This window comes from Sarcophilus harrisii, chromosome 5, assembly GCF_902635505.1.
Source record: "Sarcophilus harrisii chromosome 5, mSarHar1.11, whole genome shotgun sequence".
NCBI classification, from domain to species: domain Eukaryota; kingdom Metazoa; phylum Chordata; class Mammalia; order Dasyuromorphia; family Dasyuridae; genus Sarcophilus; species Sarcophilus harrisii.
Window position 1 is genome coordinate 152,100,019 of NC_045430.1, and position 16,835 is coordinate 152,116,853.

A 16,835-nucleotide genomic window follows, 5' to 3' on the forward strand; every position below is an offset into this window, starting at 1 on the left:
AAGAAGGGAAAGGGATCTGTATGTGCCAAAATGTTTGTGGCAGCCCTGTTTGTAGTGGCTAGAAGCTGGAAACTGAGTGGATGCCCATCAATTGGAGAATGGTTGAGTAAATTGTGGCATATGAATGTTATGGAATATTATTTTTCTGTAAGAAATGACCAGCAGGATGAATACAGAGAGGCTTGGAGAGAATTACATGAACTGATGCTAAGTGAAATGAGCAGAACCAAGAGATCATTATATATGTCAACAACGATACTGTATGAAGATATAATCTGATGGAAGCGGATTTCTTTGACAAAGCGACCTAATTCAGTTCCAATTGATCAATGATGGACAGAAGCAGCTACACCCAAAGAAAAAACACTGGGAAATGAAAGTAAACTGTTTGCATTTTTGTTTTTCTTCCCGGGTTATTTTTACCTTCTGAATCCAATTCTCCCTGTGCAACAAGAAAACTGGATCTGCAAACATACATTGTATCTAGGATATACTAGGACATAATCAACATATATAGGACTGCTTGCCATCTAGGGGAGGGGAGTGGAGGGTGGGAGGGAAAAATCGGAACAGAAGTGAGTGCAAGGGATAATGTTGTAAAAAAATTACCCTGGCATGGATTCTGTCAATAAAAAGTTACTATAAAAAAAATTAAAAAACAAGATGTGAATCTTGAAAAAAAAAAGAATCTATACTTTCTGATGTCCAATTCAGCACTCTTCCCATAGTACTTACTAATAATCTTCTTTTAAAGTTTAACAATATAATAATTGGTTAGAATGATGTCTAGAGAGCCCAAAATTATTAATAAAAAAGAAGACACTGAAACAAAATTATGTAAATGATGTCCTAACAATAAAATAGGAGAATTATTTCTAGAAATCAATAAAGCTAAGTTTCATACTTCTATTCTTCCCAAAGAATATTATCTTGTTAGAGCATTTTGCCAACTGATAATATCTATTGCACATTAAAATTTTTTGTTGTTCCGTTGTTTCCAGTTGTGTGTGACTCTTTATGATCTTGGCAAAAAATACTGGACTGATTTGCCATTTACTTTTCCACCTTATTTTATAGATGAGAATCTTGAGGCAAACTGAGACAAAAAGAGTTAAGTGACTTGCCCAGCTAGTAAATGTATGAGACCAGATTTCCACGCAGGAAGATGAGGCTTCCTGATTCCAGGTCCATTGTCAATTGTCTTGACTTTTGTCTTGTTACTGGACTCCAATGACCCTGGAGGAGAGAGTGAAGTTGATAACTTTGTACAGCTCTGCTTCATTTAAATCTAATTCACTCCCAAGTAAGACATTAGGCCTGTGTTATCACTGGCTGATGCTCTTCAAGAAGGTATGATGAACAGCAACAATCCAAACTCTAGGCCTGGCACTATCCATGGTGACATCTATCTGCCCACATTAAAGATTTATAAGGACAATAAATTGAATTTTTTCTGGGTACCAGAATTAATGTGCAAGGGGGAAGGGAGAGACTGGCAAATGAGAACCTAGAGCATCTTGGGTTTGCTCCTCCTGGTGCTTGATAACAGAATGTGGACAATATTCCTTGACTAGTCCCAATCTAAAACATGGAAGCTTGGTAAGCCTACATTTGACCTTTTGTGATGAAGAGGCTGATATCGTATGGTGACAAGGAATCTTCTGGTTGGGCTGAAGAGCTAGAGGAGTCAGTGTCTACAGAGGCACTGAGCTAGAACTGAACTAAAAAGGATTAAGCCCTTCTTTGACCTTTATATGCTTTTCCTTCCTGGCTGTGAACTCCTGGGCAGGGCAGGGGAGATGCTGCCTATTTCTCACCTGGTTGCTGTGTGTCTGAGTGCATGACCCCTTGGTTTCTTTTTTGTTTATTGATCACAATTTCAATAACAATAAGAGGAAATATTTATCTGTTGTCAGAGAATGATGTCTTCCACAAAAATTGATTTTCCAAATAATTGAAGTTTCAAAAACTTTATGCACTGAATATCTCATTTTTGATAGAAACTTTTCTAAAATGCATTTCACATCTCCCTCTCTTATTAAAGAGAGTCTACTGAAATACAATAATTTAAACTTTTCTGGATATTTATTGTGACTGTTAGTTACTAACATTTATCCATTTATCCTTTGGATTTTAGTGGGTGCCTAGTTACTAGTGATTCTTGAGTGGCAATCAAATATTGTAGATACTAGGGTGTGAACCTACAGTCATGAAGGTGTGAATTTAATACCCATTTCTGACATTTAATAGCTATTCACCTCTCTGAGCTTCAATTTCCTCATCTGTAAAATTGGAACATGAAAATAACCTGTAGCATCTCCTTCACAGGATTATTGCGGGAATCAAATGTGATAACAAATAGACAGGATTTTGCAAATTTTAATAAATTACAAAAATGTTAGTTGATATTATTTTATGTCATCTCCCATTATCAGTTATTACCTCTTGGTGCATTGGTTTTGGGCAGCCAGTTCTCTATTCCCAGATGCTCTGCTGAAATGTGCAGTTTCAATCCAAGAAAATTTGAACCTTGCCAGGGAAGCCAGATACCACACTTACTAAACAGATAGTCCTAAATTGTTTCATGGTTCTAAGAATATTGGCAGGTTAGTTCCATGCTTCTCCTTCAGAGTAAAGTTTGAGACAACTCTTTTCCAACTTACTCAGAGACCACTTTTATGTACTTTGGGTTTATTGCTAGGTTCCAGATGTTTGAAGTGCCTGAAATTTTGATTGCTGATAGTGGGGCTTTATTACAACAGAGTCTCAAAGAAATTTAAAGAAATTTCCCTAGGAAATTTAAATATTACAAATTTATTCTTCAAGATCTCAAGGGAAATAGATTCCCTGTTTCCATCAGCTAAACTCACTGTAAGGAATTTCTTCTTTGTATCTAACCATGTTGCATTTAAATCGATTCCCTCTAACTCCACTCTCAGTAGAGACAGAGTCCAGCTGTTCTCCATCTTCCATATGCTTATGTTTGTACATAGTGTTTTTCATTCAAGAATATGGATCAGGTCCATGAAGTATAATTCAGCAGAAGGCTAACTTTCCAAATAATGTAAGTGAAATGTGATGTTTTCCAAACAGTGTAAGTAAATTGTTAAATTGCATTAATAAGTTGAACCACAATAAATGTTTAACTACAGATTGTGTTTGAAATAAGACAATTCAATCTTGACAGAATGATTGTGAATAAAAGGTATTGGGAAAGTAAGTCATCCTGTTTAAGTCACAAACATTTTATTTGGATGTTCTGCATTTGTTAGAATAAATGTGAACAATAAGCTCAAACAGAAATGAACAAAAATCTATTACATTCGGGATAATTATATATGGAATATTGTTTCCATCCTGAATATAGTACTTCAATAAAAATTAAAGTTAATTTGGCAGAAATTGCATAAGTCTAATTCCATGCTTATTTAAATATACTTGTTTTGCGTACCTAATTTCTACCTCACCTCCCCCCTTTAAACAAACAGAAAGGAAAAATGTCAAGAGGAAAAAGCTGCTTGAAAATCTTTTGTTTTTCCTTTCCTATTTTCATAAAATGTGACATTTTTCTGGCTTTAATTCTTTGGCTTACTTCAATACCAAGAATCAGCAGTACAGAGAGTGGGGAACCTCCAGACAGACCGATGTTACAGAGACAGCCCCAACCCTGCTTATCTGATCTCCATGTGTGGTGGCTGTTGTAAATACAAATTCCTGCTTTGGGGAGGAGTTGGACAAATGACTTCTGAGAGCCATTCCGATTTCCAGGGCTCTCTAATTCTAAGGAGGGGGCTTTAATCAGCAGCCAGAATATAAGAAAGCAACTCTAACCCTGTAAAATGGCCTAGATGTGGCAAGTAGAATATTTATTTTCTTGGGTGGTAATTTCATTTTTAATAGCTAGAACATGATTTTCTAGTTGCTTTAGTTGATTGACTTTCTCTTGTTTAGCTTGATTCAAGACTTGGATCTTCTTTTCTAAATCTAAAAGGAAAAAAAAACAACACAACAAAATGAAACTTTTTTTTTTTTTTAAGTTTCAATTCCCACATTTTTTCTGGGATGGAGATTTACATACTTCTTAATGACACAATTGTTTTTGCCATCTAATCTAATCTTTCTTTTATTAAAAATGTCAAGGTTATCATGAAAATTAGAGCAAATGCTTTATTGACATTGGGGCTTTTTGGACTTAGATAATAAAATCTCTATAGGGACATTAATCTTTTAGAATCTAATACATTTTTGGTTGCTAGAAATGTAAAAACAGGTGATGACTATGGATTAAGTGAATAGCTAGAACAGTATGAAAATTTTTTTTAAATTTTATTTTTACTTCATTTAAAAAAAGGCAACATTTATTTTGTATTCAGTGGATTTCTGATCATTTTTGTCTGTGCCTTTGGATCTTTATTATTTTAATCCTTTGATATTCTGTGTGTGTGTGTGTGTGTGTGTGTGTATGAGACATAGGGAAGGAACACGTGTGCTTCTAGACCCAAACCAGACACTGATGTACATAAGTAGAGTACTGACCTGTTGCTGGTTATTCTCTCCTCTCCCCTGGAATCCCTGGAAGCTTAAGAGAGGGGGATTCATTAGAGGGAAAGGGTATGACTATGGTGGAGAGAGTAAAGTATACCAGTGGGTATTTGGGTGAGAATTAGATTGAGAAGCTTGGTGGTTGCTACAGAATAGAAATGTATGGCTTAAGCTTTTGAAATTTATTGGTTGATTCTTATTCATGTACTTGCTGGGTACCTAGCTCTACACTTTCAAATCCAGCACTTCCAAGTTTCCCTTATATGAAATCTCTTTTTTTAAAAATTCACATTAAAATTTTGTATCTCTTGTTTTTATATTACCTTCATTTATGAATGTGTCTTTCCTTCTATTCAATAAGCCATCCCTTGCAACAAAGAATATAAAAGAGAAAGCAGTTCGACAGAATAATTATCTACTAAGTCTGATAATATATGTAATGTTTCACATGCCCACTTTTGAATAAAAAAAGGGAGGTTGGTTTATTTTCTTATCTTTTCTATGGGGTCAAATTTAGCTAAAGTAATTACATAGTTTTCAGTTTTGTTTTGTTTCTTTCTACTTATATTGTTGTATTCATCATGTGTGTTTTTCCTAGTTCTGCTTACTTGAATCTGTATCAGTTCATATGTCTCATGTCTATGTCAATGCATGTGTCTAAATACTTGATATTCATCATTTCTTATGAAGCAATGAATTACAGTTGATTTGGCCATTTGTGTATCTCCTATTCTTTGCAACAACAAAAAGTACTGGTAGGGATATTTTAATGTATATGAGATATTTCTTTCAGTCTTTTACTAATTTGGATTATATAGGCATCTCTTTTTAGCAAGCAGTGTCAGAGTCAAGAACATGTGGTTTAAACCTCTCTTACTGATAAGGTAGAGTGCAAAGTTGGCCTAACCTATTGTAAATGTAATACTACTCACCCTTTCAGTGCTCTAAGTGGGAGAAAAAGGAAAAAAAAAACCAGTGGGATGGTATATTGTAAGTTATAATACTTTAAGTGGATTGGCTTTAGAATCTTGAAGAGAAGAGTTTAAAACATTTTATTTGAGAGGCAACATGGCAGCTGGATAGAGTCCTGGATTTGAGAATCAGGTAGATCTGGATTTGAATCCCACCTTAGATAGTTACTTGTTATGTGACCCTAAGGAAGACATTCAAGCTCTCTGAGTCTCATCAGCAAAATGAAAGAATTTGGCTTGGTGGCCTATAATGTCCCTTTTAGTGCTAAATGTATACTCCTACTTCTTGTTCCCCCAATCTTAATTACTTATAGTTTTCTGCATGTTTGTGTAGAGGGTATGTCCAAGAAAAGTCTGATTGATGTTAATCCCTTGGTAACTAAGTTTTTAGATGAGGATCTTACTCTAAGCCCCCTAATGGTAAAAACCTCATAAATACCTTGGGATGAGACTTTTGCTTTCACAAAGAAGATGACTTCAGGGAGTATAACTTCTAGATGGGTGTATTTGCTTCCTCAAACTATTGTCTCTTTTGCCTCTTTTCCTTTACAGCCAAATATGTGGGAAGAATTGTTTGTACTCAATACTCCTTTCACTTTGTTGAAATTGTTTTTTGAAGGTCACTACTGTCCTATTAAATGTCATGATCGATGACCTTGCTCAGGCCTTATCCTCCTTGACTGTTATTTAGCATTTGGCCACACTACCTTTTGATACTTTCTTGTTCTTCGTTCCTTCCTTGACACCCTGATTTTTCTCCTACATATATCTCAACATTTATTTGTTTCCTTCACTAGTTTCTCTTCTTATTCCTACTCCAACTATTGGGTTTCTTTACTTATTCTTTCTACTCCTTCATCATTCTCTAATCTTTTTTCCCCTTGGTAATCTTCATTATCTAAAGCTTTGCTTATCACTTCTATAAGAATGATTCTCTATCCTTAATAGCGATTGTCTCTCTCCTTAACAATATTCAACATTTTGGGAAAATGTTTGATTCCTCTTTTCTCTCAACTCCCAATCCAACATATTTTCCAGTCCTATTGATTGTGTCTCATTTTTTTCCCCATTGCCACTGCCACCAACAAAATCCAGGAATGGATCCTTGTTTGAAATACCTCAACTGTCTCCTAACTGGCCTCTCTGTCTCTCCCCAGTCTCTCCCTTATCCAATTCATTCTACTGTTGTCAAAGTAATTTTCCTAATGTGAAATTCTAATTATATCTAATTATATACAATAAATCAGTTCAATTTATCAACTGAATTAGGAGTAGAGGAGATCAGTTAGTCATGAATCAAGTCTCCACAGACATAAATGTACATATAAAACATAAAAACAAACGTGATTTATTGGAGAAATTTAATTGACGAGAGACTAGCAACTGGGAGGGAAATTAGAGAAGATTTTCTAAAGAAGGTACCTGAATTGAGTCCTGAAGGAAGTTAGAAATTTTCAAGAGATATATTTTGGATATAGTATAACATAGCATATATTATACATCATAAATATAGTATATATATATTATAAACATAGTATACCATAATAGGTATAGTATATATACAATTATATACAATGTATAATTTATACTACTATAATATATTTATGATATATAACACACACATATTATGTCCATGATATGTTATATGACACAAACATATTATTGTATGTATATTGTGTATTATTAATATCATAATAAACCATGTATATTATATATTATAAATATATTATATATCATAAATATAATAGTATATAGTATCAATTATACATTATAAATATAGTATAATATAGTATGTACATAATATCATAAAAATAGTATAATATAATATATAATATATATTATAAACATAGTATGATGTACTATATAATATATATTGTAAATATAGTATAATATATATTATATATTATAGATATACATTATATATACAATATTATGCTATACATATAGTAAATATGATACATAGTAAATATAATTCAGAATGTTATTATTATTATTATATAGTACAAGTACAAATATTCTAAGCATGATGGTCAGCCTGTCCAAAGGCATGAAGACTGGACTCTCAAAATACTTTTATATCTCTCATACTGGCATCCTGTTTTACTTTGTAGTATAGTTATTTGTATAAGTATCTTATCTCCCCTGTAGATTATAAACTCCTTAAGGGCAGAGTTTGTGTCTTATTCATCATTTATCTCCATCAGTGTCTGGCAGGATGCCTTGTAGATAAGAGGAATTCCATCAGTGATTATTGAATGAATCAGTGGTGTAAAAAGTCATAGGAATATGTTCCATGTATTACAGAGATTTGTTATTATGACTTTATTCATACTTTGTCTCTTGTCAAAGAAAGAACTAAGTTATGTATAAACACACACACACACACACACATATATATATATATAAATGGATTACAGATACCTTTTATTCGTTGCATTTTTTCCTCTGTCTCTCCTGCCAATTTTTCTGCTTCTTCTTTTAGCTGCTTTACTTTACTGAGTGTTCCTTTCTTGGATCCTTTAGCGTTTGTCTTATTTTGAAGAATTGTAAATTGTTTTTTTAGGTCAATGAAATCCTACAATAGAGCAAAGACCACCATCAATCTTCATCATTAGTATTTATTAACCACCTACCAGAAGCTGGTCATTCTTTTGCTATGATTTGAAAGTCGACACATGGGACACATATTCTAATTAATGTTTGATATTTGAACTATCCTCACATAGATAATCTGTGACACAACAGAAAGAATCCTACATTTGGAATTAGAAGACATAGTGGGAACTTTAAAATTAATACCTATTGGAACAAGAGGTTTGGCAATTGTTAATGCTGTAAAGTTACCCATGCATATAACCTGTAAATAAAAGGCTATTAAAAAAAAAGAAACTGAAAAAAAAGATTACATTAGCTTTTTATAATTGCCATTTCATAATATAGACTTATATTACAATTCATTAAAATCCTCAAATCTTCAAAAAAAAATTAATACCTGACATATCTTGGGCAATTCACTTAACCATTTTTTGACTCATTTTCCCCATTTGTAAAATGAATTTATTTGTACTACCTACTTTAGAAGTCTGCTGCAAGAATAAATTAGGGTAATGAGTGTAAAATATTTTATGATGAATATCTAGCATTTAGATAATACTTTAAACTTAACAAACCAGGTTACAAGTGTTATATCATTTGATCCTTACAATTCTGGGAGATAACTACTATTATTACCTCCCATTTCAATAATGAAGAAACTAAGGCAGATCTAGATTAAATGAACATAGATGTGACATAGCTAGATCTAAATTTTGTTCTGTCTGACTCAAGATCCAGTACTCTTTCCATTGTACCATCGAGCTACCTATCTGCTTTAAGAATGGGTGTTTCTTGGAATTTATAGTCCATATTCCATATATAAAGGATAAAGCAATATCAGAGGCAGCATGCTGGATTTGGAGTCAGGATGATGTAGGTTTAACCCCACTTCAGATATTTACTAGCTGTGTGAAGAAGCCACTTACCCTCTTCTTAGCTTTAGTTTTCTTATTTGGAAAGCAAGGGGCTTCAACTCTATGATGCCAGGGTTTCTCTAAACTCTCAACCTATAACACAATGATCCTAAAATCAATTTGACCTGATACTCTTTCTGGAATTCCTCTGTATTCCATCTCTTATTTCCGGGTCTTTTTTTCCTAGTATATTTATTTATTTTTTAATACATATACATTATGAATCATATTGGGAGAGAAAAAATCAGAACAAAAGGGAAAAACCATGGGAGAGATTAAAAAAAAAACAGAAAAAAAGAAGTGAACATAACATGTGTTGTTTTACATTCAATCTCCTTAGTTCTTTTTCTGGATGCAGATGGCATTTTCTTTCTAAAGTCTGTCAGGATTGCTTTGGATTACTGAACTACTGAGAAAAACTAAATCTTTCAAATTGATCATCGCACAGTTTTGCTATTATTATATACGATGTATTCCTGGTTCTGCTTGTTAGCTCAGCATCAGTTCATTTAAATCTATCTAGACCTTTTTAAAATCAGCTTGTTCATTTTTTCTATAGAAAATAATATTCCATTGTCTTCATATACCGCAACTTGTTCAGTCATTCACCAACTGATGGGCATCTACTCATTTTCCAATTCTTTGCTATCACAAAAAGAGCTGCTATAAATATTTTTGTATATGTGGGTCCTTTTCCCTCCTTTAAGATTTCCTTGGGATATAGATCCAGTAATGGCACTGCTGGGTCAAAGGATGTAGCCCTTTGGTCATAGTTCTAAATTGCTCTCCAGAATGGTTGGATCATTTCACAACTCTACCAACAATGCATTAGTGTCCCAGTTTTCCCACATCCTCTCCAACATTTATCATGCTCTTTTCCTGTTATGTTAGACAATCTGAGGAGTGTGAGGTGGTACCTCAGAATTGTTTTAATTTACATTTCTCTAATCAATAGTTATTTAGAGCATTTTTTCATATAACTATAAAGACTTTAATTTTATCATCTGAAAATTGTTCATATCCTTTGATCATTTATCAACTGAATTTTGGTATTTTGCTATCATAATTTTGCTATTTTTTCTAGTTTTATAAAATTATTTTTTTGGCAGTTTGATTGGTATGGCACTGAACAAATAGATCAATTTAGGCAGAATTGTCATTTTTATTATAGTAGCTTGGCCTACCCATGAACAATTGATATCTTCCAATTGTTTAGATCTGACTTTATTTGTGTAAGCAGTATTTTGTAATTGTGTTTATATAGTTCTTGGTTTTGTCTTGGCAGGTAGATCTTCAGTATTTTATTTTGTCTACAATAATTTAAAATGCAATTTCTCTTTCTTTCTCTTGCTAATGGGCTTTGCCAGTAATATATAGAAATGCTGATGACTTGTATGGGTTTATTTTATATCCTGCAACTTTGCTAAAGTTGTGAATTGTTTCCAATAAGTTTGGGGATGATTTTCTAGGATTCTTTAAATATATTATCACATCATCTGCAAAGAGTAATAGTTTTATTTCCTCATTGTCTATTCTAATTCCTTTAATTTATTTTTCTTTACTTATTGCTAAAGCCAACATTTCTAGCATAATGTTGAATAATTGTGGTGATAATCAGTATCTTTGTTTCCCCCTGATCTTATTGGGAATGTGTCCAGCTTCTCTCCATTACAAATAATACTTGCTATTGGTTTTAGATTGATACTGCTTATTATTTTTTTAAAAAGCCTCCTTTATTCCTATGCTTTCTTGTGTTTTTAATAGGAACAGGTGCTGTATTTTGTAGAAAGCTTTTCCTGCATCTATCATCATATGATTTCTGTTGGTTTTGCAATTGATATGGACGATTATGGTAATAGTTTTCCTGATATTGAACCAGCCCTGTATTCCTGGTATAAATTCCACTTAGTCATATTGTATTATCCTGCTGATAAATTGCTGTAATCTCTTTGTTAATATTTTATTTAAATTTTTCCATCAATATTCATTAGAGAGATTGGTTTGTAATTTTCTTTGTTTTGGCTTTTCCTGGTTTAGGTATAAGTACCATATTTGTGTCATAGAAGGAATTTGGTAATACTTCTTTACCTGTTTTTCCAAAGAGTTTACATAGTATTGGAATTAATTGTTCTTATGTTTGGTAGAATTCATTTGTGAATCCATCTGGCCCTAGAGATTTTTTCTTAGGGAATTCATTAATGGCTTGTTCAATTTCTTTGTCTAAAATGAACTATTAAATAATTTATTTCTTCTTTTGTTAATCTGGACAATTTATATTTTTGTAAATATTCATTCATTTTGATTAGATTATCAGACTTGCTGTTATACAGTTGAACAAAATAGCTTATAATTATTATTGCTTTAATTTCTTTGTTATTGATGGTTAGGTTCACCCTTTTCATTTTTGATACTGATGATTTAGCTTTTTTCTTTCTTTTTTTTCTGATCAAATTAACCAAAAGTTTATCTATTTTGTTGGTTTTTTCATAAAACCAACTTAGTTTTATTTATGTTAACTAGTTTTCTCAGTTTCAATTTTGTTAATCTTTCCTTTGATTTTCAGAATTTCTAATTTGATATTTAATTGGGGGTTTTAAATTTGTTCTTTTTTTAGCTTTTTTAGTTGCATGCTCAATTCATTGATTTCCTCTTTTTTTCTATTTTATTCATGTAGTTATTTGGAGACAAAATTTCCCCTAATAACTGCTTTGACTGCATCCCATAGGTTTTGGTTATGCTGTCTCATTATTGTCATTCTCTTGAATGAAATTATGGATCGTTTTTGTGATTTGTTGTTTGACCCACTCATTTTTTAGAATTAGATGATGTAATTTCCAATTGGTTTTTAGTCTATCTTTACTTGCCCCTTTATTGAATATAATTTTTATTGTATTGTGATCTGAAAAGGAAGCATTTACTACTTCTGTCTTTCTGCATTTGATTATAAAGTTTTTATGCCCTAATACATAGTCAATTTTTGTGAAGGTACCATGTACTGAGAAAAGAGTGTATTTCTTTCTATCCCTATTCAATTTTCTCCAGAGGCCTATCATATCTAAATTTTCTAGGATTCTATTAACCTCCCTAGTTTCTTTCTTATTTTGTAATTAGATCTGTCTGATCCTGAGAGGGGATGGTTGAGGTCCCCCCTCCTCCGCCCCAGTATAGTTTTGCTCTCTATTTCTTCCTGTAACTGGCTTAAAAATCTTCTTTAGGATTTTTGGCTGCTCTACTACTTTCTGCATACACATTTAGTATTATTACTTCATTGTTTATAATATTCTTTATCAAGATGTATTTTCCTTACTTATCTCTTTTAATATGATTTAATATTACTTTTGCTTTATCTGAGATTAGAACTGCCACCCCTGCTTTTTTTGTTGTTGTTGTTGTTTTTACTTGAGCTGAAGCATAATCAAGTCTGTTCCAGCCTTTTACCTTTACTCTGTATGTGTCTCTCTTTGTCAATGTGTTTCTTGTAAACAACATATTGTAGGATTTTGTTTTTTAATCCACTTTCTATTCATTTCTGTTTTATGGAAGAGTTCGTCCCTTTCAAATTCACAGTTATGATTACCAATTCTCTATTTCCCTCTATCTTATTTTCTCCCCTGTATATACTTTTGTTCTCTCCACCATCTTTAGTTGTGTTTTTTTACCCACCATTCCCCCCTTGTCTGTATTTTTTTTACCCACCCCTTCCACTATCTTATCTTTTATCATCCCATACCCAATTCTCTTATCTTTTCCCCTATTACTTCTGTCCTCTCTTCTATCCTGCCTCTTCCTTTTCTTTCCTCTTTCTCCTCTTACTTCTTTATAGAGTTAGATAAATATTTATGCCTGACTGAATGATTAAATTATTCCTGCTTAGAGCCAAAACTGATGAGATTCAGACAAGGCTCATCCCCCTCCCTTTTCCCCCTAGATTGTAATAGGTTTTTTGCCCTCTTCATGTGAACTAATTTATATCTCTCCTTTTCTTTTTCAGTACAGATCTTTTTCATAAAGTTAAGGGGTAACCCTTAATGTCTTTTTCTTTGATGTTATCATATCAGAATCCATTCATAACTACATCTTCAGTTCATGTGATGTCTCCCTTTTTCTCCCTAAGTGTTAGATACAGTTCTCAAGAGTTACAGATATTGTTTTCCCATTTTGGGATGTAAACAGTTTGACCTTTAAATAATAGATATTTTCCCCCTGTTTACCTTTTTATGCTTCTCTTGAGTCCTGTGTTTGCAGATTAAATTTTCTGCTTACCTCTGTTTTTTTCTGGTTTCATTGAAGCTCCATCACTTCCCCTGAAAGATGATGCTGAGTCTTGATGGGTAGTTAATTCTTGGTTGTAATCCCATGTACTTTGCCTTCTGGAATGTGGCATTCCAGGCCTTCTGATCTTTTATGGTAGAAGCTGCCAATTCTGGGTAATCCTGACTGTTGTTTTGTTTTTGTCTGGCATATTGCAGTGTTTTTTCCTTGAGATATGCTAATTCTGGAGTTTCACAATAATGTTCCTTGGGGTTTTCCTTGTGGGATCTCTTTTCAAAGATGATTGATGGATTCTTTCAATGAGTATTTTTCCCTCTATTTCTAGAATATTGGGGAAATTTTCCTTAATGATCTCTTGAAGAATTCTAATCAGGCTCTTTTTTTGATCATGGCTTTCATGTAGGCTAAAACATTTTAAATTGTCTCTTCTGGATTTATTTTCCAGGTTGGCTGTTTTTCCAATGAGATATTTCACATTTTCTTTCATTTTTTCATTCTTTTTAGTTTGTTTGACTGATTCTTGCTGTTTGACAGAGTCAGTTGTTTCCATTTGCCCTGTTTTAATTTTTAATGAGTGATTTTCTTCAATTAGCTTTTGAATCTTCTTTTCCATTTGGTTAATTATACTTTTTAAGGAGTTTTCTTCATACAATTTTTTTTCCTTTTCCAAACTGTTGCTCCCAGCTCTCTCATGCATACTTCTCATTTCCTTTTTTTCTTCTTCTACCTCTCTTATTTGCCTTTTAAAGTTTTTCATGAGCATATCCAAGAAGTCTCTTTGGGCTTGAGACTAATTAAATCACTCTCGGGGATTTCTTTTGTGTTCATTCTGTCCTGGTCTGAGTTAGTGTTTTCTTCTGCCCTGTCACCATAGTAAGGGGGGCATTGCCTCAAGCTTCCTGTGAAGTTCTGAGCCTTGGCTTTGAGCACAGGCACACCTAATGGTTGTTAGGGAGTTGCTTTGCCTGCTCTGTTCAGGAATCAGCCTGCTTTCCCAGAGTTTGCCTTCTGTGCTGGGATTGGAAGTTGCCCCACTGATTTGCTTCTCTACTGAGCCAGGTCTGAGGTTTTTAGTTGATGATTTGCTGTGATTAAGATCCGCTCACAACTTTCCCAGACTGTCTGACCTGGGCTGAACATCCTTTTCTCTCCAATGAGACTGAACTTTCTTGAAGTTTTTTCAGTCTATCTTGAGCTGAAGAGTGGTTTCATTTGGTCAGGTTCTGTTTAGTGACTTGATATCATATGGTTTTTGAGGGAAACTGGGTGAACTCAAGCTGCTTCCTGGCTTCACTCTGCCTGGCTCCAACCCCCTGAAATGCTATGTCTGGATCTTTGAAGAGCCTGTTCCTCACCCCTGGAATTCACTTCCTTTTCCTTTATGTTTCTACTCCTTAAGTTTTATCTAATGCTCTCAGTCTTTTCAAATCATCTTATATATACTTGTCTCACCAAAGACAAGCACCCAAAGTCTTCTGTCCCAGTAAACCTCATTGAGTCATTTCTTTTTTTTTTTTTATCCCTAAGTCTGAGTACCATGTCTGATACTTAATATTTATTTAATTGAATCATATGTTAAAACATGTAGTGCACAAAGCTCTGTAGGAGCCCAGAGAAAGGATGGATCAATGTGAAACAGAAAGAAAAGAGTTTGGGTGACTTTAGCTAAGGCTTGAAAAAGTCTAGGATTTGGTCTTTTGGAAAAAAAAGCAGGAAATTCTTTTAGTCAGAGGAAAGACAGAGGTAGGAATGAACAATCTCCTAGGAACAATCATTCTGACTACAATAGCAGTTATAAAAGGAAGTCTGCTGATTTAAGAGACTTTGGGGGCTGAAGGAAGTAGGAATAATCAAGAGGAGGAGAAACAGTAGAGTAGATTATAAAGGAAGCCAAGTGTGAAAAGAGGTTTGAAAAAAGCAGGGGGGGGGAAAGGGAAAGAGGAGGTATAATAGTAGTTAATATTCAGAGCTACTGAAGAAAATAAAGACCTTTGTGTTCAGATAGGTAACCTCTGAGATAGCAATTGAGGTGAAGGGTAAGAGGTATGAAAGTAAAAACAAAAGGATTTAAGAAGGAATAGTAGATGAGGAAATGAAACCAGGGGCTATAGATTTTTTTGGCTGAGGAGTTCAGCTGAAAGGAAGGGAATAATAACAATAAAAAACAGTAACAACACCAATATTAATGTTGGCTTACTTATACGTCTATTGATTTACAAAATACTTTCCCTGAAACAACCCTGTAACACAGATGATGTTGTTCAGTCAATCCAGTCAGTTCTGACTCTGTGACCCAGGTAATGTAGGTACAGTAATGTTTTGTAGGTACAATATTGTTAATATTATCTCTATTTTACAAATGAAAAAATAGAAAAATAAATATATGGTTAGTATCAAGGTCAGGACTCTAAAGTCATTTATTCTTATGGTCAATGGGTATTCTCTCCATTATACTGTTAGGATAAGAAATGGAAGGGGTAGCATGGTGAAGCAGCACTACACAGAGAGGCAATATAGTGGTGAAAACTGAGTCAGAATCCATCCTGTGGCACCTACTAAAGGTGTAATGATGGGACAGTTTTTTCCTTTCTCTGACCCTTGGTTTTCTCCTCTCTAAAACAACCACAGTCAAACACATCCTGTCTGCCTTACAGGTTTGTTGTGAGGGAAGTGTTTTGGAAATACTAGAGCATCTTATAAATGCGAATTATCATTCTCTAAATTTTGCCTCTGTAACCCAAATGTGAGTTCTTTGAGATCAGCTTCTATTCCCTATAAATAATGACATTGATAACATTTTATCAATACTTTTAATTACTAAGATATTTACTGTATAGGAAGTATTTTCATATGTATGATTACATTTTTATAATACTTCTCTGTTAGGGAAGCAGGATACTTATTATTAGAATCACCTGATAGATGAGAAAATTGCCCGGAGGGGGGGAAAAACTAGATCTGGAGTCAGAAGACTTGGATTCAAATCTTGCTTTTGATACCATCTGTATGATGACAATCTCCCTAAGTCTCAATTTTCTCAATTGTAAAAAGAGAGAATTGGATTCAATAGTTCTAAGATAATTTCCACCTCTTAAGTCTAAGATCCTATGATCTAGTATAGTGTTTTTGTTGTTCAATTGTTTTTCAATTATGTCTAACTCTTCATAACCCCAACTGGGGTTTCTCGGCAGAGATACTGAAGAAGTTTGCCATTTCTTTTTCCACCTCATTTTACAGATGAGGAAACTGAGGCAAATGGGGTGATTTGCCCAGAGATACATAGCTAGGATGTGTATGAGGCCTGATTGGAATTCAGGAAGATGAGCCTTTTGACTCCAGGCCCAGCACTGTCTATTGTGCTATCTAGTTTTTCTAGTATCGTAATAGGCACACAGAAAACTGTCAATTAATATTTGTTCAGTGAATGAATGGAACAAAAGTCAGAGGGAAAAGAACCTCCACTTTTAAATCTTTATATTTTCACAGAAAATCTTAGAGAGTATCTTGAAGTCAGAAAAAAAAGTTTACCTGGGCATCAGGA

The 16,835-nt window shown here is 33.6% G+C and overlaps 1 protein-coding gene across 2 annotated transcripts in view; it reads right to left on the reverse strand.

Moving 5' to 3' along the window:
- Positions 1 to 2,407: 2,407 nt before the first annotated feature.
- The window catches only part of LAMB4 (laminin subunit beta 4), a 138,224-nt gene continuing 123,796 nt past the window's right edge, over positions 2,408 to 16,835 (reverse strand). For both annotated transcript variants that reach the window (XM_023504778.2, XM_031938766.1), the window contains 2 exons: positions 7,935 to 8,088; positions 2,408 to 3,984 (listed from right to left, as the gene is read on the reverse strand). In XM_023504778.2, the coding sequence (XP_023360546.1) occupies positions 3,845 to 3,984; positions 7,935 to 8,088 (294 nt within the window). In that variant the 3' untranslated portion in view covers positions 2,408 to 3,844. The remainder of the gene's footprint in view (positions 3,985 to 7,934; positions 8,089 to 16,835) is intronic.